A 27258-nucleotide genomic window follows, 5' to 3' on the forward strand; every position below is an offset into this window, starting at 1 on the left:
ATTGTAGAGTATAATTTGCTGACCATAGTATACTATATTATTTATTATTATTATTACCATTTATTTATATAGCGCCATTAATTCCGCAGTGCTGTACAGAGAACTCACATCAGTCCCTGCCCCATTGGGGCTTACAGTCCTTAACACACACAGACACACATACACACACACACACAGACACACACAGACTAGGGTCAATTTTTGATAGCAGCCAATAAACCTACTAGTATGTTTTTGGAGTGTGGGAGGAAACCGGAGCACCCGGAGGAAACCCACGCAAACACGGGGAGAACATACAAACTCCTCACAGATAAGGCCATGGTCAGGAATTGAACACATGACCCCAGTGCTGTAAGGCAGAAGTACTAACCACTGAGCCACTGTGCTGCCCCAATGTTTATCCTATATGTATACTTTAAATGAATATATATATATATATATATATATATATATATATATATATATATAAAAATTGTGATGTGGCATTAGACAGAAAGTATAGTATTTTGTGTAGTCTTTCATTTGTGCTCACTATCATATGTCATTTGTCTGCATATTACATCTGTGCTATCAATTTATAAGTACACTCAATCAGTAGCATGTATTTTCATGAAGTAGGATAACAGCATAAATTAGAGCTGGAACGACACCTGGGAAGGCTGCACGTCTCCTAGTCCTGTCGTCATAAAAGAAAGTGGATTTACGTTTGCTGTCTCAGAGGAACTGCGATCACAACTGTATTACAAAGAAACAAGTCCACGTTAGTGAATTAAACCATTTGTTCTATGTCGGGCTGACATCAGAGACGGTCACTGTGTTCCGCTGCTGTCTCTGGAGAACAAGTCATTGGCTGTGTAGACGTAATACCAGTGACGGAGAGTAAAGATCATCTCGATCTCAGTAAATGGAACAGAGATATTTTCTAGCACTGAAAACAAGACCTTACACCCTGCTGAATAGAGGTATATTGTATCCTTCCCCAGGAGATTGGCAACGCTTTTAACCAGACACATGAAGTACAATAGGCTGAGAAGATGTGTGTAGAAGATGGTCTATGTATGTTCAGATGTTTATTATCCTTCTTAAAGAGCACGACTACTAAGAACTTCTACCGAATCTAATATAAAATACTTTTACTAGCCAACAAGGCCATCAACAAAGCTGCACCAACATACATCTCCTCTCTTGTCTCAAAATATCTCCCAACTCGGCAACTCCGTTCCGCACAAGATCTGCGTCTCTCATCCACCCTCATTACATCCTCCCATTCCCGGTTACAGGACTTTTTCCGGGCTGCACCCAATCTATGGAATTCTCTCCCTCGCACAATAAGACTTTCCTCTAGTCTACAAGCTTTCAAGCGTTCTCAGAAAACCCACCTCTTCAGACAAGCTTATAATATTCCTCAACCACCCTCTTAACCTCACTACATTACGCTATTACCACCCGTTATACAACTACCCCTTGACCAACATTGTTGTGTGACAGGATCATTTAGCTTAAGAGTCACTTTTAACTTTGCTGTCTGGCTGGGCCGACTGCAAATGTAGACTTAATCTCATGTATCAAACTCCCATTGTCCTATAGATTGTAAGCTTGCGAGCAGGGCCTTCTCATCTGTCTGTTTTAACCAGTTTGTTTATTAGTTTATTATGTTTTTCCCCAATTGTAAAGTGCTACAAAATATGTTGGCGCTATATAAATAAATGATGATGATTATGATTTTCCACCGCAGCCGTTAAACTGGGAACACGATATTGCATTTTACTTCAGATGCAATTTCTGTAACAATTTTGCAAACCATTGAAAGTCCCGAGGACCGTGCAGATCCCTGTGTACACACTATACACGATTTACCTTCAGATCTGTGATCTTCATCTGTCATACCCATCTGCTGAAGAGATGGTGACTCTGTACAGTCTACAGATATCTGCCTACACTGCTGGTGGTTAGTGCGTACACACTTCCACATTTACACGACGTCGTTCCATCGTTCATCGTGATTTCTAGGAAGTTTAGAAAACCAAATCAACAGATGCGAGGAGCTTTGGTACGATAAAACATGATCGGGGGAGTGTACACACTAATGCAATATCTGACCGAATGGTCGTTTATTGTGTGATCTGCATGATAATTGCATTAGTGTATACCCAGCTTCAGGTTTCAATTTAAATCTTATTAGTATCCGCTGTTTCCCCTGATCTTATCCTACTTTATTTTTTATGTTTATTTATCTGGGGTGCTATCTCTAATTAACCAAAACTAAATATCCTGTACAATTCCCAAACAGGGCTTGATTAAAATATCTAATTTTATTGGTATGCATTAAAACCATTCGCTCCGAATGGATTGTAAAGTAAAAACAGCAGCAAAATAAAATAAAGTTTGATAGAGTAAAATGACAAATGGTGCGTTAACAACTATTATGCAGAAGCATCTGCAATGATCTTACAGTGACCGTCTGCGTATTGTTTGTCTTTTATTTCTAAGACTTTTTTTTCAATTGTATATGGGTTTTATATGCTTATGTTTGCCTATCCTATTAATGCTCAGTTTTCTAGTGGGCTGCCATTTTTATTGTACGGTTCTATTTTCTACCACTCCTCTACATAGATTTATGTTTTACCCAGTTTGTTTATTAGTTTACTGTGTTTGTCCCCAATTGTAAAGCGCTATGGAATATGTTGGCGCTATATAAATAAATGATAATGATGATGACATGTGTACATGTATAGGATAAGACAGACGGCAAAATTATGGACTCGCCTGTATGTTACTTTATAGTCCATTCACCAATGAATCTATTTATTTTCAACATTTAATTTCTATTTAGCTTCCTTCCCTTTTCTAATTGTATAGTGGCGTCAAATTATTCTCTTGAGCATTGATGGGAAACAGGTGGCTCTAGGGCCACATACGGCCCTACGAGCCTTCGTCTGCGGCCCCATCTCTTTCCTGCTTTATTGTCAAATTTGTTACCCGACTTCAGCAGGACAGTCAAGATTTTAGGACTCTTTTAGGGCTCTGTCCCGCCTGTGAACATGTTTGTCCTGCGGGCAGGGCCGGATTAACCCGAGGTCTAACTGGGCTACAGCCCAGGGGCCTCGGGCATCCAGGGGGCTCTTGACAGTGCTCAGCGGCATTATTGATCGTTGCGGGGGCGCCCCTGGCCCGATCAATGCTGCTGAGCGCTGTCACTGTAGTCCCTTCGCTGTGCTGAGGAGATCTCGTGAGTCTCACTCTCACAAGATCTCCTCAGTAAGGAGCTTACAGCGGAAGGACTGCAGTGACAGAAAAAGGTAAGTGCTTGGGGTGGGGGGGGGGGCGGCGGGCGGTTCACGGGGGGGCCTCACAGCGGGGAGGGTTCACAGGGGGGGCCTCACGGGGGAATGGAGGCCCCCTTAGCCCAGGGGCCTCAATTCCCTTAATTCGGCCCCGCAGGTGGGAATGTTCTGGGGAGGGGAGTATGTATTGGGCAGCCCTCTGGGGTGGTGGTGGGCTGGACACACCCCTTTGCACCTCAGCCATGCCCCTACTACGACATGCCCACGCCCCTTCTTCTGCACAGTATTGTTGTGTTCTATAGGTTGTTCCTACATATTACAATGTACTGATGTTTTATAAGGGTCTGGCTCGCTCCTTTGTAAAGCAGACAATGTACTTCTACTGTTCATCTTACCGAGCTCGGATGCCAGTTATATCTTTCACACATCAGATTGTCCTCGGAGACGTAGGAACATTAATTTACAAGCCGCAACAGTCGTCTCTTTTGCAGCAATGTTGAGTAGAGACGCTGATTATATCAAAGCATCAGATTATTCTCTTTGGTGTGCGGGTTTTCAATTAACTTCACGAGTTGCAGCCCACCCCCATCTGCAGCGCCGTTGTATTATCTAAATCTGTCCTGATAGAGACCATATTAATTATATTGCAACGTGCTGCTACACGGCTCTGTCTAGCTCTTATGTGGAACGTGCGATGTGCCTCTAATAGTCATTGTACTGAGCTTGAATGCCAATTATGGCTTTCACACATCAGATTAGTGCCTCAGATGTCTGTACCTTAGTTTACAGACAGCATCGTTTGTCAGTAGTGTCGTATTAAGCCAGTTAATCATTATCTCATGTGTTGCTGTTTAAGAGTCCACATAACCCCTTTGCATGTAATAAGTTTCTGCTCTTTATCATATTGGGCTTAGATGCCTATTTTATCTTGCACCCTTGTTGGGCCTGAGTCATTAAGGAAAGTAAGGCAAAAAAAGGAGTAAATTTTCTCCGGGACAAACCATGTTATAATGCAAGGGGTGCAAATTAGTTTATTATTTTGCACATAAGATAAATACTGGCTGTTATTTCATGTAACACACAAATACCCAATAGCTTTATTTTTACGCTGAAATTTAAAGTTGTTCTAGGACATTTCCTACCGCAACTATAAATCTGTCCCCACATTTGAAATTCACCTCCCCCTCCAATGCAACATGGTTTTGCCCAGGCGCAAAGTTACTCCTTTTTAATGCTTTACTTTCCTTAATGACTCAGACCCGTTATGTGTAAAATTAGATTCATACTCAGTATCAACTGAAATATAACTATAGGTTATAGAATCCGCTCTTAGCAATCAGAATCGTCAAAGTAGACTGCAAGTGTGAATCAGTGAGTTATAATCATCATCATCAGCTATTTATATAGCGCTACTAATTCTGCAGCGCTGTAAAGAGAACTCGCTCACACCAGTCCCTGCCCCATTGGGGCTTACAGTCTAAATTCCCTAACATACATACACACAGACAGAGAGAGAGAGAGAGAGAGACTAGGGTCAATTTGATAGCAGCCAATTAACCTACCAGTATGTCTTTGGAGTGTGGGAGGAAACTGGAGCACCCAGAGGAAACCCACGCAAACACATGGAGAACATACAAACTCCACACAGATAAGGTCATGGTCGGGAATTGAACTCATGACCCCAGTGCTGTGAGGCAGAAGTGCTAACCACTAAGCCAACTGTGCTGCCCAGTAATAAGATGATTACGGACCCCAGTTGCCACGGTATTGTGGACCGAGGACCCTATGACCCTGAATATACAAATAAAGTATAAATAAGTTAATATTTCACTGACACTATGACAGGATGTGCTCACTCTGCCACCCTGCCTCACTGGGTAAGAGGTTTTACCAATTCGCCATGGGATTCCTCGTAGCACCAGTATCTTGCCACTTCTGAACACTCCCAGTTGTAGGCGGGTAGTCGCTGCCACCATTAGGCTTCTTCAGCGGTACCTGGAACCGCTTACTGCTTGATGTTGGGCGTAGCTGCTGCAGCACCTCTTTGCTGGAGATTGCGCCTGGTTCCTCTTGACCGCTTACCTAGAATCAGGACTGCTGGGTCGTAGGCAGAGAGTTAACTAGATCCAAACCAGTAGAGAAGTCAAAGTTGCTCAATCAATTTATAGGCTCATAGCAGGTGCTTGAATGGGTTGGGTTATCCTAAAAGGAATAAACACACAGAGAGATCCCCCAGCACACTGCTATAGCCAGCAAAAGACCTGCTATTTCTACTGTAAATAAAAATGCACAAGTCTTAGTTGCACACATTTGCAAAAGTATGTTTAAGCCATCCGCCACTCCATGGCGTTTTTGTTAACAGGGTGGTCCTAAATCTAAACAATGAGAGTCCCATATATTTGGGCCATACATCTGTATGTTTTTAAATTGTGAGCTAACATACCAAGAGGTACCCCAGAAGCCTCCAAACAGCAATCCAGCACCAGCACTGCCCTTCAGCTACTGACACCAACATGCCTCTCAGACAAATTCAGAAGTGGAAGTTGCCCATAAATTTATAGGCTCATAGCAGGTGCTTGAAAGGGTGGGGTTATCCTAAAAGGAACAAACACACAGAGAAATCCCCCAGCACACTGCTATAGCCAGATCCAACCCAGGACAGACGGGGGACGGGGGGGGGGGGACGGATTAGAGTGTGAGCTCTTATCCTTGGGTCTAACAAATTCAGCAGGTAACTGGCGCTTTGCAGTAATAGAGAAGGATCTTTACGGAAAGTAGTGGGTATTGCCCAATAGTGGCTCTTATAGTGCTGTTACACATTACTAGACGGCAGTGAAGATGCACAGATGTTACTCACAGAAGAATCTCAGATTCTCAAATAATGTGGTTTACATGGGGCACTGCTCCCCCTCTCCATACGTGTCTGTACATCCCGGCTGGCAGGGGGTAAGCCAGACCCGTCTCCTTAACTAGACCAAGCCGATTCACTGATCTTTAATCAACCTGTATCTCTCACACATTTTAACATTGTGCTCAGTGGCAGGAGGGGGGTGGGGGGTCCCTGGACCACCATAGATAGAAATAACCAGTGGGAACAGCACAGCGATGTCATTGTCTCCCAATCCACATTTATAACGTTACGTTATTATAGTACATTGCATTTATCATTTACCACTTTCAGTGATTGACTTCAGGCGCCGCAGTGTAAAATGTACGTCTGAAAACCATCTGATCTAAGATACCTTTAACTCTAATTAGGATGCATCTCTCAGCAGATGAGTCTTCTGGTTCATTACTGGATGGTAGATTCCATTCAACTCTCTGCTGGAGACAGGGTGAGAGGCGAGGAAGAGACAAAGGCATATAAATACTAAGCTGACAGGGTTATCAGTAAAGAGGAAAAATACAATATTTATGTCAATTCATATATCTTCTTTAAAGCTTCCTACTTGTCCCCGTTCTCTTCCCCCTGTTCTAGGTAGCCCCGACTAATAGAATCACAGGAGTGGATGGGACACTGTCTCCCACAGGATCAGCCAATCATCTTCTGCTGCCGTTACATTCCAGAGATCTGATTGGCTACAGGTTGTTCTCTCCCCGCTCAATTCTAAAGCGCGGTGGAATATGCTGGGGCTATATAACTGTCAGTAAATAATAATACATTTGTTGCTCCGTTCTATTCTTTCTGTATTCACTTTCATTTTGATTTATTTGAAAGGAACAGTAGAATACAATGGGCTTTCTTTAGAGATAGGAGCAAATCAAGCTAAAGGACAAACCATGTTGTGATGCAGGGGTGCAATTTTTTTTTTGCCCAACTTTATTTTTGCACTTTAGAGTTGAGCTAAAACATGCCAACTCTAAATCTGTCTGCACATTTTATATTTGCCTTGCAGCGTGACATGGGTTTACCAAGGTACTGTTAGAGTCAGGTGCGGCACCGCTGTCGGCCGACCTGGTTTCCTAGTCCTTCCTCTGGCAACCAACGTCTTCTCTGTGTGCTGCTGGCATCTAGTCCACCTGGCAGGTTTCACCTTTCATTGACAAGCTTCCTGCGCAAGTTTCATTCATTAGGCTGGGCTCCTTTCATTGGTTCCCCGACCTTACCATTTTACCATCTATACAGGTGATAGTCTGAACCAGTGTGCTTTGTCTGGATATCCTGTATTGATCTTCTGTAATGACCCAGACGGTATATTGGGATCTGCTTCTTTCTTCTGCCCTTGACCTCAGCTTGTTTTTGGATTTGCTGTTCTCTGCCTGCCCTGACCTCGACCTGATTACCCAGACTTGCTAATGACCTTTGCCTGCCCTGACTTCAGCCTGATTACCGGACTTGCTAAGTACCTTTGCCTGTCCTGACCTTGGCCTGATTACCGGACTTGCTAATGACCTTTGCCTCCCATGACCTCGGCCTGAATACCGGACTTGCTAATGACCTTTGCCTGCCCTGTCCTCGGCCTGATTACCAAACTTGCTAATGACCTTTGCCTGTCCTGACCTCGGCCTGATTACCGGACTCTGTAATGACCTTTGCCTGTCCTGACTTCTGCCTGATTGCCGAACTTGCTAATGACCTTTGCCTGTCCTGACCTCGGCCTGATTACCAGACTTGCTAATGACCTCTGCCTGAACTGATTTCAACCGCTTATTGGACCTGGCCTTTGCCTGCCACCAGCCTGTTTCTTGGATTCATATAGTCTCCACCTCCGCCTCCTGCTGTGTCCTGTCCACTTAGCAATATCTAGACTTAATAAGCCTCTGCTGCCACGACTTAAGATCTGGGGGTAACTGAGTACTCTGGAACATATAGCGTTCCTTGGAAAACCTTGAAAAGTGGTTCTAGAGGTTTTATCATTTCAACTGATATTGCTGAGAGGCACAAAATTGCATCTTCTACCCGTATTTACTCCTAATGAATTAGGCTCAATAAAATTTAAAGCGGCGATGGCTTGTAAAAGCAAGTTTGCCTTTACAAGCCATCGCCGCTTTCAATTTTCACTACAAAGTCGCCGATTTAAAAAAACCGGACATTCATACATTTACCCGTAGGAGTCTCATTTGAGTTAGGGGTGAATACACCTAGAAATTGCAATTTTGCATCTTATTTAAACCATGTTGCACTGCAAGGGGGTAAAAAATGTAAAATGTGCGGAGAGATGGGAGAGGGGTGTGTCCTGTCTCAGCTGTAAATCACAGTGTAAAAATAAAGCTGTCCGGTATTTGTATGCTGCATGCCAAAGTAGGCAGTATTTTTTGCATTTGCACCCCTTGCATTGCAATAATGTTTGTCCAGTGAATATTTGCACCCTTCAGCAAGTTTCGCTTTGAGGAGACAACTCTGTCCGGCAGTTCAAGTGGTTGGGAAACATCTCTGCATATGGTGTACGCGGCAATGAATGGCCTCCACCTCCATTGTGATCTGCCCCGTGCCGCCTCGATTTCCGTAATACTAACACTTAGGCTAGGTACACACTGAAGAATTTTCCGACGGACTTGTTATCTACAACGACTTTCCCTTTGACCAAAGGTCCGATCGCTCGAACGATTAATGCGTATACACTGGTCACGTTTTAGATGATTAACGAAAGACCGACCGTCTGCAAAGCGACTCTTCACCGCCATATTGTCGTGAGCAAAGATTAGAAATTTATACACTTAAACGATTATGTAACGATATCCCCAAGAAATTTAAATAAGGGGCAGAGCATGTTCAATAGTAACCACCCCCAAACCTCACGTGTACATTGTACGTTCGTTCATAAGGCATAAGCGATACACATAGAAATAAAACTTTGTAATAAGACTACACTGACAAAGGTTTATAATTAAACTGGCAGACATATGCTATACGCATCAATGCAATAAACACCTGCTATTGCTTTACCGCTAAAAGCACCTAATTACAAAATGAGTGAGGTGGGACTATCGGCACTTGGGACTGGTACAGGCATCAGAAATTAACATACACACAAAAGGAGTTCGAAGGACTATCGGCACTTGGTCGAGGATCGATCGGAAAATTATTCACACTACATACGGTGTATTGGTCGGAAAATATTAAACAGTACGAACAACCAAATGAGCCGACAATCGGCACTTTGGCAAGACTTTAGATCATCGTGTCACTTTACACACTAACCCGACTTCCGACCGAACGGTCGGCTGATTTGCCCGATTATTGGATGAAATAGCTTCAGTGTGTACCGAGCCTAACTGAGACCACTAAACCATATTTCATTTACCTCAGAATAAGCGGTATGACATTTCCTTATCATAAGTGCAAAATTAAAATCAACTTTTTTTTTTTTTTTAATAAATAGAATATATTTTTTATTTAACAGATGTAAAAAATAAGATTGAATTTCTTCAGTCTGTACTAGAAAATGTATACACACACAATACATGCAAATATTGTAATGTCCTATAGATTTCTTAAAATACACCTGTCGCCTGCACGCAACTGGGCAGCCATTTTGTGAGCTGAACCAATATTCAGGAGAGCGCTGTCTACTAATGTATTGGAAACCATCCCATCATCATCGCCGATTAGGTTGCTAGGGAACTGCTAGTCTGCGCTCCCATTCATATTGGTCTAGCTCACAAAATGGCTGCTTCCGCTGCCTACAGGTGACGGGTCCACTTTGACTAATACATAGAAAATAGGACAAAATGAGGTATTGAATTTAGCAGTGGCAACACAGTAACAGAAGATATCATCACAATATACATATTAGGGCTTATTTTATAACACGGTGCAAAAGAACATTGTATTGAAACCTACAGTGTACCTCCCAACTGTCTGATTAAGAAGGGACAGTCCTGATTGGATGGCTCTGTCTCACCTAAAGGTTGGTAGTTATGTCCGGTTCATTGGACATCGGTGAGCTGGTGTCGCGGGCAACTGCAACTGGTGCACGCTGCATTGGAAGAGAGTTTTTAGGAAAGGCCACACCCCTATGAAGCTTGACCACGCCCCTTCCAGTGTGCACTGTGCCCCATTCTCCAACTCAAATGGTTGTCATAGCAACTAATCGAGTTTCAGTGTTCGCTAATCTGATAACGCTAGACTGCTAAAAGCTAATATCTGATGGAAATGTCCTAGATCACAGGCCATTACTACCCTGTACATCTTGGTATTGAACAAGCCCCAAAGCATCTTGCAGAGAAATTACATTTTATCGTCCCACGTTCATACTGGTTGATAGCACTAATGCAAGCAAGGACTGAAGTGCTATACGAGAGGTCTCTTTGGCATATAAGGATCAAACAACAACAAAGAAAAATACTTCAATATGTTTTTTTCGCCCCCGACTGGGAAACAATTGTATAAAATGGACATACATTCACATTTGGCAAAGTGCTTCTCTTCTTCAAATCCCAACTATGGTATCATGGCAACAAACCCCCAAAAGTTCATTTTTTTCCCAACATGTTCTTTAAAAAAACAAAAACAAAACAAAAAACAAACAAACAATAGTACTCAAAAAGGTGTCAAGGTTATAGTCAAGGTGAGCCAGAGGAGTGTCTTGTGGAGAGGGGGAGGGACCATAGAGCAGGTAAATCAAACTGCTGTGGATACATTCATTCCGTGGAGTAGCTCATGAAATGGTTGCTATTTGCTGTAATTCCAGCGTGGAACCTTTTGATGTCACTTTTGAGACTCTCTTTTCTACTTTGTCCTCCTTCAGCATTTTGTAAGACAGTCTGCTCAGAAACCAGTCTACGTCCTGGTACTCTTCGGGCCACTTCAAATACTGACACCTTTGTATATACGCCCGGATTGGCTTATACTTCCTCAGCTGGTACAGTGAGAGTGAGCCAGCCACCACCATGATGAGTACATCCTTCAAATCGGTAAAGTAGCGACTTTGGGCGTAGTTGAACGCTTCGACGCACCATCCGTCTTGAAGAAACTGCTTAGTCACGACGCAAATGGTTTTCTTACTGTTCCAAATGGCGTCACGAATATTTACAATGTGATCTTCCCCTGGAATGAAATCTCTTTCCTCAAAGCACAGGTTGAATCGGTTCTTGTCGCAGTACTCAGAATCTAGGTTCTTGAGAAAGACCCTTTCAACCCACTTAAAATCCTTACGGGCGTAACACAAGTAAGCATCATACGTGCACATGTCGTCCTCTTGCACTCTCCCGTCTAGTATAGACTTGATCATTCTCTTGTACAGCCCATAGAAAATCCCTCGGAAGTGATTGTACACAATCACAGATGTTATAAAAGCCACAATGACAAACGAGGTGAGGACAAACAAAGAGAACCTGAGTGATGTTAACTTAATTTCATCGTCGCAGTCTTCAAATTCAAGCCACGAAAGTGGAGAGAACTGTAGACGTTCAGGATAAACGCAGTACAAGTCTTGCTTGGACCCCAGGAGGGTGGTGTTAGTTTGATTTAACCATATCAGAAAATTTACAAGTGGACAATCACAGATGAACTTGTTATCCGTTATGTCAAGGGCTTGTAGTGTAAAGAATACCTCTGGGTTGGGTGAAAGTAACTGGTTCCTGGATATATCTAAAGTCTCCAGACTGTCGGGAAAAGTAACCGTTGTAAGATTCGTGAAGCTGTTAGATGATAAGTTAAGAGATCTCAAGGAGGTTAGGCCAGCAAATAATCCATCTGGAAGTAATTTAAGATGGTTGTTTGAGAGCATTAAATTCTGAAGTAAGGAAAGATTTGAGAACACGTCCAGGCATTGGTTGTTTTCCCAAACTAATTGGATCATGTTTTCAGACAGGTCCAGGTACACAAGTGAATTATTTTGTGAAATGCGATAGTTAAAGGGGAAACAAGTGGACAATCGATTTCTTCTCAGGGAGATATGTTGAACTAAAGGGATATGTAGAATCCTATGCAAGTCACCGAGATTTTCCAACTGATTCTCTGCCAAGTCAACAGTTGTGGATCTCACTTCTACGCTGTCAATACATCTCAGTTTGTTGTCCCTCAAACTTATGAACATCACCAGCGGCATAGTGTCACAAAATGTGATACTTTTCAATGCATTGTCACGTAGGTGCACAAACTGTAAATTGGGAAGGTTTGTAAAGGCATGATCGGCGATTTGGCCAATGTGATTGTTGTGCAAATGAATCTGCAGTAAGTTTGTGAGCCCAGCGAAAGCATCATTATATATTTCTCCCAGCAGGTTATGGGACATGTTGAGATGTTCAAGTTTGTGAAGACCTTGAAAAGTGTCTCGTTCAATTTGGTTTATTTTGTTATTGGAGAGATCGAGAAGCAGCAGATCGGAAAGATTTCCGAAGAGATATGGTTTCAGCGCAAAAATCGATCCGCCGGATACATCAAGAATTTGAAGATTACTGTTCGCTAGTCCCACAAACGTGGAATTATCTGGATCTTTTATATTTTTGTACCCAAATCCAGCTCCCATTCCATGTCTGCCTAGTTTCAGCTGCTTAAATTTGGTTCCGTTTAAAGCATCGCACCACGATTTTGTAGCTTGGCCAAAGTAATTGTTAGAAAGGTTTAGTGTATCAAAATAAATATTTCGAAATGGATTTCCACATTGTTCCAAGATACGGGCGTCAAAGAGATCAAGCCTATTAAATGAAAGGTCCATGACAGTAAAGGTTTTGTACTGAAAGCTGTGCAGGTCTCCTTCACAAATTCTGTTTATTTTATTATCTTTTAAGTCTAAAAGATGAAAGTGATGTAAATAATAAAACAAGGGATTTGGTTTGAGATACGTTATATTGTTCCATGAAAGGTCCAAGTATTCCAAAGATATCAAGTCCCTGAAATAGTTATTTTCCAGAATGGAGCCGTTTAAACTATTGAAGCCTAACTGAATAATCTGCAGTTTTGATAACCCCACCAAAGCATCTTGATCCAGTACCAGAATTCCATTATTGGTCAGATCTATCATAATAAGGTTTGGTAAATTTCGGAAGCTGTTCTTCTGAAGTGTTAGCTTTTCAGTCTTCTGAAGGTCAAGTTTCAATACTTTCAAGTTCTCCAGTGGTGGGAAAGACGAGGAATTGACTTCATGAATGTAATTAGAGGTTAAAAACAGAGATGTAGTATTAACGGGTATTTCAGGAATCTGAGTGAGCTCACAGAAAGCAAACCAGGCTGTTGGCCCAATAATCTCACAGTGAAACGCGTTGCTGTAGACGAAGAAAGGGCCTCCAAAGAGAAGTACCAGCTGATAAAACATGATCTGCCTAAAAGACAGGAAAAAGAGACAGCCTGTTAGCATGTTGTAGTTGAATGTATAGATAACACATTTAACAATACTGTATAACAATATTATTGTTTTCATGAGAATCCTTTTAATTAGTACTAAACCCATTTTCATCATTCTAACTTTTAGCAAAACAATACTGGAGTAATATTAAATATTACAGTTGCGTTTAAAATCATAATGATATTCCATGATATAAAGTAGCTTTCCAGACCAGGCGGTTAGATCATACCTGTAAATGCAACATACCTGCCTACTCTTCCAGAATGTCCGGGAGACTCACAGATTTCTGGGACTCCCGGAAGAGCAGATGTCGTCCTGGGCAGAGGAGGGGCTTAATGACACGATTTGTGTAATCATGGCACCGCCCCCGCAGTGTCTTGAGGACCGCCCCCATGGGGACCTTGCACAGCAGAGGCAGGCCCACGACCATATCTCCACATCCCCTCGTGCACTTGCCACCCGACCACCGATCCAGTGGCAAAAGCTGCATGGGTGTTTGCTATCCAGAGCAACCAAAATAAATAGTATCACTCCACAGGAAAACAGGCAGTGCTGCTTCTTCTAAGCTAAATCTCATAGGAAAATATGTATCTTTGGACCTAATGCCACTTGTCTGATGGACCTATCCTTCAACTATTTGTAGGTTAAATCTATTTATTTTATATAGCTGGCGTCTGGCCTCCACTGGTCATAAAATTTACCAGATCATCCTATTTCTGGATGGAGAGTCTAACGTGTATTCTCTGTTTAGTGGTGGGTCTCTGAGCATCTCCCAGTCCAACAATGAACGGGATGTGGTTAAGTTTGGTTCATAGACGTTAGCTGTGATGCACAACAAGAGCGACTTAAGAAACAACATATTTAAATCCAGGCAGGCCGGGATTTATGGAAAAATCACATAGGCCCAAACCTAGATGAGAGAAATTGTCCCTTAAGTCATCATTTCCCTTATTTCTTTAAATCAGATTATGGGGAAAAAATCCAGAATGATTGTAATTAGTGGTAGAATACAATTATTTAATGTAGACATCGGGGTTCCTCGTGGTGTCGGGGGAGGGGAGGGGGTAAGGACGGAAAAACGGTGTAACAAAAATGATAATCCGTGTAGTAGGCACAGCCTTACCTAAGTTTCTAGCTAGTACTCGGCACTACGTTTGTACAATGTTGCTTAATATTGAAATCATACTTACCTACTTTTGACAGGCTCTCTCCGGGAGATCACTGAAGAGGGGTGTGAAGGGAGGACAGAAGGGCACGGGGCTTCATGATCTGCGTCATTTTGCCCCCCCCAGTAATGTATGCCTGTTCAAAGCAGGCATTACATCTCTGGGGGCGGGGCCAAAATGACGCGAATCGCGACGGCCCGACCCCTTCCACCCATACACCCCTCCATGCTGGCAGATGCGGGAGAATTGCCAGCTCTCCCGGGAAACCTACCCGGAATTCGGGAGTCTCCCAGACATTCCGGGAGAGTTGGTATGTATGATTGAAATTCTTTACTAATTAAGGGCAGAACACGCCCAAACATTTGAGTTCCTCTACAAAATACAACATCTTACTGATTTATGCTGCTTCGCTCAGCCTGTCTGTTCTGTTTTAACCTGCTATAGGGCATTGATAAAGGATTTCACTATTTCAACAGTGCTACACTGTATAACACCCCCCCCCCCCCCATATAAAGTAATTCCAGTATCTTGCTAGATTGTCTCCAGACATTATATGCACAGAACATTTGCTCCATGAACAGTATCAGAATGACTGGCTGTTTGTCTCAACTACTTTACGATTTACAAGACTAGAACAATGGATGCTGACGATGAAACGTCAGCATCTGCTACGGTAAGACAAAGGCAAAGTTGACATTTGCTAGAGAGGAAAATAATCCCAAACTTGGGACCAGCTCCCACCTTTTGCCTCTCAAGCAAATGTCAACTTTGTCTTTGTCCCGCTGTAGCAGATACCGACGGTGCTTCTGTACGGGACAGCTGGTGTCCTGACCCAGTCTGGCCAACGCTGGAATAAAACGTGACCATCAGGAATCACCCGTCTACCTGCTTTAGAATGTCTGCGGATCTACCGACATTGTGCTGCGGATAGATGTAGCTATTGATGTGTGTTCTCTTTAATCACCAATCTGTAATGTTTCACCACCTGCTTTTTGAAGAGCTTTCAGTTGTGTGTTTCTCGGTCTCATTTACCAGTTACCTACGAATGCTGCCAATTTACTTTGTCAAACATCCAGGGCAGGAAAGAATCACTGTTCTCATTGTCTGCTGTATTTTAAATGGCGTGACAGACCATGTATGACAATAAAGCAGTAATCTAATCTAAGCCGCTCCCCAGCCCTCTCATTTGTCATTATTCCCATAACAGCCATGTACTTTTTATTGCTATGCTGTATTCTAGAACTTTGTTCTATGCTGTATTATAGAACTTTGTTCTATGCTGTATTATAGAACTTTGCATTAAGTGGGAGTCATTCACTGCTTGCTACACAGTATAAAAAGGCTTACACACATCGGAAAGAAAACATCACCTCCAGTGGTCGCTATATATAACAGCTCAAATATTAACTATTACTATGTGTTTTGCGATCACTGAAGAGTTGCTGTCCTCGTAAGTACAGATGCCAGCAGTGTCAATCACTATGATACTGCTGCCTTGTGCGAACAGACTGGCTCATCAGAAGTGGAGGTGGGAAGGCTGGGGTTGATCTTGAACACAAGAAAAATAAAGCTGCTAAATATATAAACATAGAATTTGACGGGAGATAAGAACCACGTGGCCCATCTAGTCTGCCTATTTTTTAACCTGTGGTAAACTCAAAACCTATTTGACCGTTAGTTCTTTGTAAGGATATCCTTATGTCTAGCCCAAGCATGTTTAAATTGCTCTACTGTATTAGCCTCTACCACTTCTGATGGGAGGCTATTCCACTTACCCACTACCCTTTCTGTGATGTAGTTTTTCCTCACATTTCCTCTGAACCTACTTCCCCCAGTGTCAGTACATGTCCTTGTGTTCTAATGCTTCTCTTCCCCCCAGTGTCAGTACATGTCCTCGTGTTCTAATACTTCTCTTCCCCCCCAGTGTCAGTACATGTCCTCGTGTTCTAATACTTCTCTTCCCCCCCAGTGTCAGTGCATGTCCTCGTGTTCTAATACTTCTCTTCCCCCCAGTGTCAGTGCATGTCCTCGTGTTCTAATACTTCTCTTCCCCCCAGTGTCAGTGCATGTACTTGTGTTCTAATACTTCTCTTCCCCCCAGTGTCAGTACATGTCCTTGTGTTCTAATACTTCTCTTCCCCCCAGTGTCAGTGCATGTCCTCGTGTTCTAGTACTTCTCTCCCCCCCAGTGTCAGTACATGACCTCGTGTTCTAATACTTCTCTTCCCCCCAGTGTCAGTGCATGTCCTCGTGTTCTAATACTTCTCTTCCCTCCAGTGTCAGTACATGTCCTCGTGTTCTAATACTTCTCTTCCCCCCAGTGTCAGCACATGTCCTCGTGTTCTAATACTTCTCTTCCCCCCAGTGTCAGTACATGTCCTCGTGTTCTAATACTTCTCTTCCCCCCAGTGTCAGTACATGTCCTCGTGTTCTAATACTTCTCTTCCCCCCAGTGTCAGTGCATGTCCTCGTGTTCTAATACTTCTTTTCCCCCCAGTGTCAGTACATGTCCTCGTGTTCTAATACTTCTCTTCCCCCCAGTGTCAGTGCATGTCCTCGTGTTCTAATACTTCTCTTCCCCCCAGTGTCAGTACATGTCCTCGTGTTCTAATACTTCTCTTCCCCCCAGTGTCAGTGCATGTCCTCGTGTTCTAATACTTCTCTTCCCTCCAGTGTCAGTGCATGTCCTCGTGTTCTAATACTTCTCTTCCCTCCAGTGTCAGTACATGTCCTTGTGTTCTAATACTTCTCTTCCCCCCAGTGTCAGTACATGTCCTCATGTTCTAGTACTTCTTTTCCCTCCAGTGTCAGTACATGTCCTCGTGTTCTAATACTTCTCTTCCCCCCAGTGTCAGTACATGTCCTCGTGTTCTAATACTTCTCTTCCCCCCAGTGTCAGTACATGTCCTCGTGTTCTAATACTTCTCTTCCCCCCAGTGTCAGTACATGTCCTTGTGTTCTAATACTTCTCTTCCCCCCAGTGTCAGTACATGTCCTCGTGTTCTAGTACTTCTCTTCCCTCCAGTGTCAGTACATGTCCTCGTGTTCTAATACTTTTCTTCCCCCCAGTGTCAGTGCATGTCCTCGTGTTCTAATACTTTTCTTCCCCCCAGTGTCAGTACATGTCCTCGTGTTCTAATACTTCTCTTCCCCCCAGTGTCAGTGCATGTCCTCGTGTTCTAATACTTCCTTCCCCCCAGTGTCAGTAAATGTCCTCATGTTCTAGTACTTCTCTTCCCTCCAGTGTCAGTACATGTCCTCGTGTTCTAATACTTCTCTTCCCCCCAGTGTCAGTGCATGTCCTCGTGTTCTAATACTTCTCTTCCCCCCAGTGTCAGTACATGTCCTCGTGTTCTAATACTTCTCTTCCCCCCAGTGTCAGTACATGTCCTCGTGTTCTAATACTTCTCTTCCCCCCAGTGTCAGTACATGTCCTCGTGTTCTAATACTTCTCCATTTTAGTTGTCTTTCTTTGTTCAATCTGTAATGTATTTATATCCTTCTCCAGAACTGAACACAGTATTCTAGATGAGGCCGTACCAATGACCTATACAGTGACATTATTACTTCTTTCGTTCTGCTACTGATTCCTCTCCCTATACAACCAAGCATCTGATTTGCCTTCCTCATTGCTTTGTTACATTACTTACCTGACTTTAAGTCACCTGAAATAGTGACTCCTAGATCCCTTTCCTCCTCAGTAGTTTCTATTATAGTGTCATTAATACTATGTTTAGCTATTGGGCTTTTGAGTCCCGGGTGCATGATTTTGCATTTTTTGGCATTAAACTGTAGTTGTCACTCTTTGACCATTTCTCTAGTCTACCTAGATCATCAATCATTTGTTTTACCCCTCCTGGTGTGTCTACCCTGTTGCATATATATCTTTGTGTCATCTACAAAGAGGCATATCTTCCCTTCAATACCATTTGCAATGTCACCAATAACAGTATTAAAAAGCACTGGTCCAAGTACAGATCCTTGGGGTACTGGTAACCGTTCCCTCCTGTGTATGTACTCCATTAACTATAACTCTCTGTTTTTTATTCTGCAACCAAGGTATAGTATAGTACAGTATATTTGCATCATGCTGTAACTCTGTAGTTTTTTGTTAACTTCTTGCGTTACATTGTTGCCCATAACATCCAGATTCTAGGTATCGTTTTCTAGAATGTACTAGATAAGGGACAGATAGAATCTGATTGGTTGCTATGGGCAACACCTCCACTTCTCCTTTTTAGAACACTGATAAATCTGCCCCTTTGTCCCTTAACATTCTGTTACTTTATTTTGTTATTCCATCTATTCACATACACAAACATGTGCAGTGCATCCGGAAGGTATTCACAGCGCTTCACTTTTTCCACATTTTGTTATGTTACAGCCTTATTCCAAGATGGAATAAATTCCCCTTTTTTCCCCTCAAAATTCTACACACAATACCCCATAATGACAACGTGAAAAAAGTTTTTTGGACATTTTTGCAGATTTATTAAAAATAAAATATTAAGAAATCACATGTACATAAGTACTCACAGCCTTTGCTCAATACTTTGTTGATGCACCTTTGGCGGCAATTACAGCCTCAAGTATTTTTGAATATGATGCCACAAGCTTGGCACAACTATCTCTGGGCAGTTTCGCCCGTTCCTCTTTGCAGCACCTCTCAAGCTCCATCAGGTTGGATGGGAATCGTCGGTGCCATTTTCAGATCTCTCCAGAGATGTTCAATCGGATTGAAGTCTGGGCTCTGGCTGGGCCACTCAAGGACATTCACAGAGTTGTCCTGAAGCCACTCCTTTGATATCTTGGCTGTGTACTTAGGGTCGTTGTCCTGCTGAAAGATGAACCGTTGCCCCAGTCTGAGGTCAAGAGCGCTCTGGAGCAGGTTTTCATCCAGGATGTCTCTGTACATTGCTGCATTCATCTTTCCCTCTATCCTGAGTAGTCTCCCAGTTCCTGCCGCTGAAAAACATCCCCACAGCATGATGCTGCCACCACCATGCTTCACTGTAGGGATGGCATTGGCCTGGTGATGAGCGGGGCCTGGTTTCCTCCAGACATGACGCCTGGCATTCACGGCAAAGAGTTCAATCTTTGTCTCATCAGACCAGAGAATTTTGTTTCTCATGGTCTGAGAGTCCTTCAGGTGCATTTTGGCAAACTTCAGGTGGCCTGCCATGTGCTTTTTACTAAGGAGTGGCTTCTTTCTGGCCACTTTACCATACAGGCCTGATTGGTGGATTGCTGCAGAGATGGTTGTCCTTCTGGAAGGTTCTCCTCTCTCCACAGAGGAATGCTGTAGCTCTGACAGAGTGACCATCGGGTTCTTGGTCACCTCCCTGACTAGGGCTCTTCTCCCCTGATCGCTCAGTTTAGACGGCCGGCCCGCTCTAGTAAGAGTCCTGGTGGTTCTGAACGTTTTCCATTTCTGGATGATGGAGGCCACTTTGCTCACTGGGACCTTCAAAGAAGCAGATATTTTTCTGTACACTTCCCCAGATATGTGCCTCGAGACAATCCTGTCTCGGAGGTCTACGGACAATTCCTTTGACTTCATGCTTGGTTTGTGCTCTGACATGCACTGTCAGGTGTGTGACCTTATATAGACAGGTGTGTGCCTCTGCAAATCATGTCCAATCAACTGAATTTACCACAGATTGACTCCAATTAAGCTGTAGGAACATCTCAAGGATGATCAGTGGAAACAGGATGCACCTGAGCTCAATTTTGAGCTCCATGGCAAAGGCTGTGAATACTTATGTACATGTGATTACTTAGTTTATTATTTTTAATAAATTTGCAAAAATCTCCCCAAAAATATTTCACGTTGCCATTATGGGGTATTGTGTGTAGAAGTTTGAGGGAAAAAAGGAATTTATTCCAACTTGGAATAAGGCTGTAACATAACAAAATGTGGAAAAAGTGAATCACTGTGAATACTTTCCGGATGCACTGTATGTCAAAGATAAGATTTTGAGATTATCTGTAACCATATTAAAATGCTAGAAAGCGTTGGCTGGACTTACTAATGCAAAAAGGTCTGTCTGCACAAAGAATAGCTTTATACAGAAACTTTTTTTCTAATATAATGACGCTTTACACAAACCTAGGCTAATCTGAATATCGAAAAAAATTGGTCAACCAGGGAAAACCATTAAATCCTGGGTGAAATTGGTTAAAATTAGCAACTATGAAACGGTACTTACAAGGTATTATTTATTTTTAATATAGTATAATTACTTATATTGTATTATTACTATTATTATTTTTATTTATTTATTTATTTGCAATAGTGTGTCCTACTTACACTTTACTTTATGTTTATTTGTGTTTTGTTTGGCTGGTAGTATATGTTTTGCTAGCTCCAAACAGTATTGTGTTTAGCATTGCGTTACCTCCATAACCCTGCCCCTTACATCAAGAACCCATCCACCAATCCACGTGGTCATCAATCACTGATTGTCGCAGACTGGTGGTGTCTTCATTTTTCGCTTCCTCTTACAATCCCTGTGTTAGCAGGACAGTGACCGACAACTAGAACAGAATAGATACGAGGACGGCTGAATGCATCAATTTCTAATTGCACTTTTCACTGTTCTGCAGAAGCAGACTGCAGTAGGAGGTGCAGATGATTAATGTCATACCAGTCTTTTTATGGCAACCAATTATTTTGAAGTGCTGAGGCTGGCAGAGGGACCGGAGGGAGAACAGGGACCCAGAAGGCAAGATAAGAACCTAGAATTGTGCAAAATAACAAAAGGATCTCACCATACCTCCCAACATTTGGAAATCCGGTATGGAAACAGGGGGTCTTGTCCAAGTCTCGTTGGTGGCGTGTTTAGCACTTTTGAATAGCTAGGATGCCTCATACTGACCTCCCCACCAAACCTTCAGTGAGCAGCAATGAATAAGACATCCCTAAACCTCACATACGTCCCGATTTAGGTGCGTCTGTCTCGATTTGGGGTCTCTTTCCCGCCATCCCGATCAGGGATTGCCCCACAGGTGGGATAAGTTGGGAAGTATTCTCTGTTCAGCGGTGAATGGATGTCATACATACGGCAATGAAGGTGTTCGGAGGGGAGTGGTCGAGATAACAGGGCAGGCTAGTACTTCAAGAGTGCTAGATCACCCAACTGTCATGTGACCACGCCCCTATCATTAGCTGACCACACCCTATCGTTATGTGGCCTCGCCCCTATCGTTATGTGGCCATGCTCCCTGTACAGAGTTCAACTGCCGAAATGTTGGGAGGTGCCCATACCTCCCAATTGTCCCACCTGTAGGACAAAGCTGTCCTGATCAGGGTGTCGGGACAGAGCACTCAATCGGGACTGTCCCACCTAAAACGGGAGATATGGTTTCACCTCATGGACGAAACGGCCCTGTCAAGACACCATATACAAAAATTTGGGGGTTTCTGAACTGGTGAATTCAGCACTACATGAAACTGCCCATTGCTACAGGAATTATTACGACAGGAGATGACATAATACTGTCTGCATAATGCAGACAGTGTACTGAGCACGTTATCAGTGTGCAGTCCTGTGACATCACTGTGTGACATCACTATGTGACATCACTGGATAACCTCTAACAAGAGGAAAGTCCAGGCAGAAGCAATGGAAGCCAGAGTCATCGCTTCTGAGCTAGGCATAAGAATAGATCCATAAAGGATTGTACCTACTAACTTCTGGAGGTAATTTAGAAATATGCACAGTGCGTTATTTTGCATCCAGATGTCTATGTAGTCTCCCCTGCACATATCAAGGTTTATGGGTGTGGATGCTCTGCAAACAGACTAACAAACTGCAGCCTGCTGCAAACAGAGCAGCCTCACTCCACATGAACTATAAAAACCTTTTTATAAACATTAAAGAAATAACATAGTTGCAGTACAGTAAGTTGAGCAAACACTGAGATACCCCTGACTTCTATGATAAGAGATTGTTTGTTTTTTAATTGCAACTGTGTTCCTTTGGATTGCACAATTGTGGCTCTTCTGCTTATTAAGCAATACACGCTGTGCTCAGACACAATCAGGACATTGTCTTCCCAGCAGCCAGTGTGTAACCCACCTAATGATGACTCTCTGCCCTTTCCCTAGGTGCGGACAATACGTTTCTCTTTCATTTACAGTAAGGAGAGTTTTCTATTTGTACTTAAAATCATATGAATCCCCAACACATGCAGCCTGGCTGGCTGGGCTCATCACCTCTGTCTGTGCTGGGAATTCACTGAAGGTCAGTCAATGAGTCACTGGATGCTCTTCTAAAAGGGACCTTGTTCTGAAACATTGAATTAAACCCTGTGTATGTGTTGTGCTGAATCATACCTGTGCCATTCTTTGTCTAAGTAGCATCACTCGGTAAAGCAAAATATTTTTCCATGTGTCATAATAATTCAGCCACTAGGGACACTTATGCATTCAATTGAATGGCTCATGTTTCACCTATATACAAATATACAGAGAACGAAGGATCTCGTAGTGGAACGGAGGTTCTTAAGCCTTTTTGGAGGCACCACTTTGATTCTCAAAATATTTCCTGGCGCCCCCTTGAAAAATATCTTCAGATTTTTATATTAGGAAAACATCAATTTATTCTAAAATATATTTTTTTACTATTCCTCAATAGGATGATTGCCATCTCGCAGCATGTAACTAATTACTTATATCATCTACAAATCCAGATGTTAAAAATTATTTTCTGTTAAAAATCTACGACGACTCGCAGCCCCAGAGATGTTGACTCGCAGCCCCTCACCTAGATCTGCTCTCAAAATCTTATCTTTGACATATATATCTGTGTAATCTGTGTATGTGAATAGATGGAATAACAGTATAAAGTAACAGAACGTTAAGAGATAAAGGGGCAGATCTATCAAACATTCTCAAAGGAAAACATGGAGATGTTGCCCATAGCAACCAATTAGATTCAAGCTGTCATTTTCTAGAATGTGACATATAAATGATAGCTAGAATCTGATTGGTTGCTATGGGCAACATCTCCACTTTATATTTTAAAACAGTTTGATAAATCTACCCTCTGTTCTCCATCGCCATTCCCCAGGTAATGCCCCCACAGCTTGTGCAATTTTGCACAAATACTCTCTTGCAACATCTCAGTGTTCCAAGTTAATAGAGAATTATCCAAAAAGACTTCCAGCTTCTGTAATAGCATTGAGCAAGGGGAATGAATACCTGATAATAACTCAATAAATGATGACCATCATAACCATCTCTCCAGGTTATGGTAATTAGAAAATAAGCTGAAAAACAAATCACATTAAGGGACATGACATTATGGGGCTGATTCAATTAGCCCCCTACGGAACCTCACGGCTAATTGAATCGGTTTCTATGCGTACAGGTGAAAAGGAAACTGAGATAGACTCACATGAGCTGCCTCCTCTCCGTAGAAGTGTGGACGGCTGAAGTCATCGTCGTTACTCAGAAGTCCCTGCAGTGGAGACCAGATAAAAACAATATTTACAAAAACATATAGACATAACGCTAAACATGTTGCATTCGTTAGTAGTTTGCTTTCACTTACTGACACCAATTTCAGTGATGTCCGTACGTATCACGGCATCCTGTGAAAATGCTTATAGCTGTTATTCACACCTCTCCAATATCTATTCTCCATCATGTTCTCTATCCTATATATAATTGCTTTTGACACCGAATTGCGAAAGACATACAATGTGCGTCATTCTGTTTGTGTACAGAATATTTGTGCTTTAAAATGTTACTGTCATTGTAAGTATAATCACTGCTCATGTGATTGCCGATCCATTTTTTTTTTTTAAATAAAATACACATATTAATTATATTTGCTCTGTGGCTGATGAAAGCCAGATGAGATCCACAGAATCTTTTGTAAATCCTATTACAAGGATGAATTGACAATTGTAGCCCTTTTTTTTGGATCTGTAATCTATACTATTTATGTTACCTAGAAGACTGCAAGCAAATCAATCAGGATTTTGAACAGAGCCCTGCCACCAGAGGAGTGGGGCTTGTGTAGCCTCCCGTGCTCCCTGTTAGATATAGGCCCTTTCTAATTCAGATGCTCCTGTGTGATGACGATATTTCTTGGGTCACCTGTGTTATTTAAGCTTTGTAATATCTAGGACTTAATCATCATCATCATAATTTATTTATATAGCGCCAACATATTCCGTAGCGCTTTACAATTGGGGACAAACATAATAAACTAATAAACAAACTGGGTAAAACAGACAAAGAGGTGAGAAGGCCCTGCTCGCAAGCTTACAATCTATGGGACAATGGGAGATTGACACATGAGGTTAAGTCTACATTTTGCATCTTGGCCCAGCCAGAGTGCAAAGGTAAAAGTGACTCATAAGCTAAATGATCCTGTCACACAACAATGTTGGTCAGGGGGTAGTTGTCTTGTGTGAAATTGTGTAACAGTCAGTAACAGGCTAAAGGTAGTGAGGTTAAGAGGGTGGTTGAGGAATCTTATAAGCCTGTCTGAATAGGTAGGTTTTCAGAGAACGCTTGAAAGTTTGTAGACCAGAGGAGAGTCTTATTGTGCGAGGGAGAGAGTTCCATAGAGTGGGTGCAGCCCGAAAAAAAGTCCTGTAACCGGGAATGGGAGGATGTAATGAGGGTGGATGAGAGACGCAGATCTTTTGCAGAACGGAGTTGCCGAGTTGGGAGATATTTTGAGACAAGAGAGGAGATGTATGTTGGTACAGCTTTGTTGATGGCCTTGTAGGTTAGTAAAAGTATTTTATATTGGATTCGGTAGAAGACAGGAAGCCAATGTAGAGACTGACAGAGTGATTCAACAGAGGAATAGCGATTTGCAAGGAAAATCAGTCTTGCCGCAGCATGCAAAATAGATTGTAGGGGTTTGAGTCTGTTTTTGGGAAGACCAGTAAGGAGGGAATTGCAATAGTCAATGCGGGAGATGATGAGTGCATGAATTAAGGTTTTAGCAGTGTCTTGCGTGAGATATGTGCGGATTCTGGAAATGTTCTTTAGATGTATGTAACTTGATTTAGATATAGAGTCAATGTGGGGAACAAAGGATAGGCGTGAATCAAGGATTACACCTAGGCAGCGAGCTTGTGGGGTGGGATTTATGGTCATGTTATCAACAGAGATAGAAATGTCAGGTATGCTCTTGTTGGCGGGTGGGAATATTATTAACTCTGTTTTAGAAAGATTAAGTTTGAGTTGGCGAGAGGACATCCAAGATGATATGGTAGAAAGACAGTCAGTTACACGGGACAACACAGGTGTCGAGAGATCAGGAGAGGATAGATAGATTTGGGTATTATCCGCATAGAGATGATACTGAAAGCCAAAGGAACTTATTAGATTTCCAAGAGAGACTTAATATTTATTAATCAACAAAGAACAATAGAAGCACCGGTTTCTTCAGCGATGAAGGAAAACGTTTATTACTCCAGACGTGACTTCATGATATACAGTTGTCCAACAGTGGTTTGTACTTGTTATATGATATACAGTATAGAATGTTATATAATAGTGGTCTTATTTGTCATATGATATACAGTATAGTATGTTATATAATAGTGGTTTTAATTTGCCATCGATTAAAGCAATTATATGCAACGTTAGGGTGTCTGGAGAACAGATGACAAGAAACAAGGAAATACAATGTGAGGGACAGACGTAGGAAGAAAACTAAACTACTAAACTGGAGTTAAAAGTGGAGTTATATATAGAGCATTGATGGGCAGCAGGCGACCCCCTCAGCCTCCACAGCAGCCCCCTGAGCCTCCACAGCGGCTCCCCGAGCCTCCACAGCGGCCCCCCGAGCCTTCACAGCGGCCCCCTGAGCCTCCACAGCGGCTCCCCGAGCCTCCACAACGGCTCCCCGAGCCTCCACAGTGGCCCCCTGAGCCTCCACAGCGGCTCCCCGAGCCTCCACAGCGGCCCCCCGAGCCTTCACAGCGGCCCCCAGCTCCTTCCAAGATAAATACTGGCTGCTTTTTCATGTAGCGCACAAATACTTGATAGCTTATTTGTACACTGAAATTTAAAGTTGATCTAGGACATTGTTGGCTAACCTGTGACACTACAAGTCCCAGCATACCCTTCCGGCAATAAGCTGCTATATATTGGCAAAGCATGCTGGGACTTGTAGTTTCACAACACCTGGTGTGTCACAGGTTAGTCAACACCGATCTAGGACATGCCCTACCCCAACTTTAAATCTGCCATCACATTTCCTCCCCCTCCAATGTAACATGGTTTTGCCTTATTTGCTTACTTTTGCTTAACTTTTCTTAATGGATCCGGCCCAACGTATCTCCACATTCAGCTTACTCCATATTGGTAGATTACCCCCCCTAAGGAGCTCTAGCAACCAAGCATAACACAAAGGGAGATCGAGGCAGCGGGCCCAGTACAGGGCATATACTGTATCATACACTGCTTGGTTCCTAAGGAGAGCTTCTACCCGTTTATACTGCAGCCTCGGCCCTGGTACTCACAGCTGGCACAACTCTGCCAACGAGGACATTGCTCGTGTGCCCATCTCACACCAGATCACCTAGTACAAGCCCTGAATTTAT

General features: G+C 42.7%; 2 protein-coding genes across 4 annotated transcripts in view; both read right to left on the reverse strand.

Moving 5' to 3' along the window:
- The window catches only part of DISP1 (dispatched RND transporter family member 1), a 63181-nt gene extending 61241 nt beyond the window's left edge, over positions 1–1940 (reverse strand). The window contains exon 1 of the mRNA XM_075204300.1: positions 1858–1940. The gene's annotated coding sequence lies outside the window, so the exon portion shown is untranslated. The remainder of the gene's footprint in view (positions 1–1857) is intronic.
- An 8628-nt stretch (positions 1941–10568) lies between these two features.
- TLR5 (toll like receptor 5) overlaps positions 10569–27258 on the reverse strand; it is a 32381-nt gene continuing 15691 nt past the window's right edge. For all 3 annotated transcript variants that reach the window (XM_075204305.1, XM_075204304.1, XM_075204306.1), the window contains exons 2-3: positions 24081–24143; positions 10569–13490 (exon numbers count right to left, since the gene is read on the reverse strand). In XM_075204305.1, coding sequence (XP_075060406.1) covers positions 10886–13490; positions 24081–24124 — 2649 coding nt within the window. In that variant the 5' untranslated portion in view covers positions 24125–24143 and the 3' untranslated portion in view covers positions 10569–10885. The remainder of the gene's footprint in view (positions 13491–24080; positions 24144–27258) is intronic.

This window comes from Mixophyes fleayi, chromosome 3 (assembly GCF_038048845.1).
Source record: "Mixophyes fleayi isolate aMixFle1 chromosome 3, aMixFle1.hap1, whole genome shotgun sequence".
Taxonomy (NCBI): Eukaryota; Metazoa; Chordata; class Amphibia; order Anura; family Limnodynastidae; genus Mixophyes; species Mixophyes fleayi.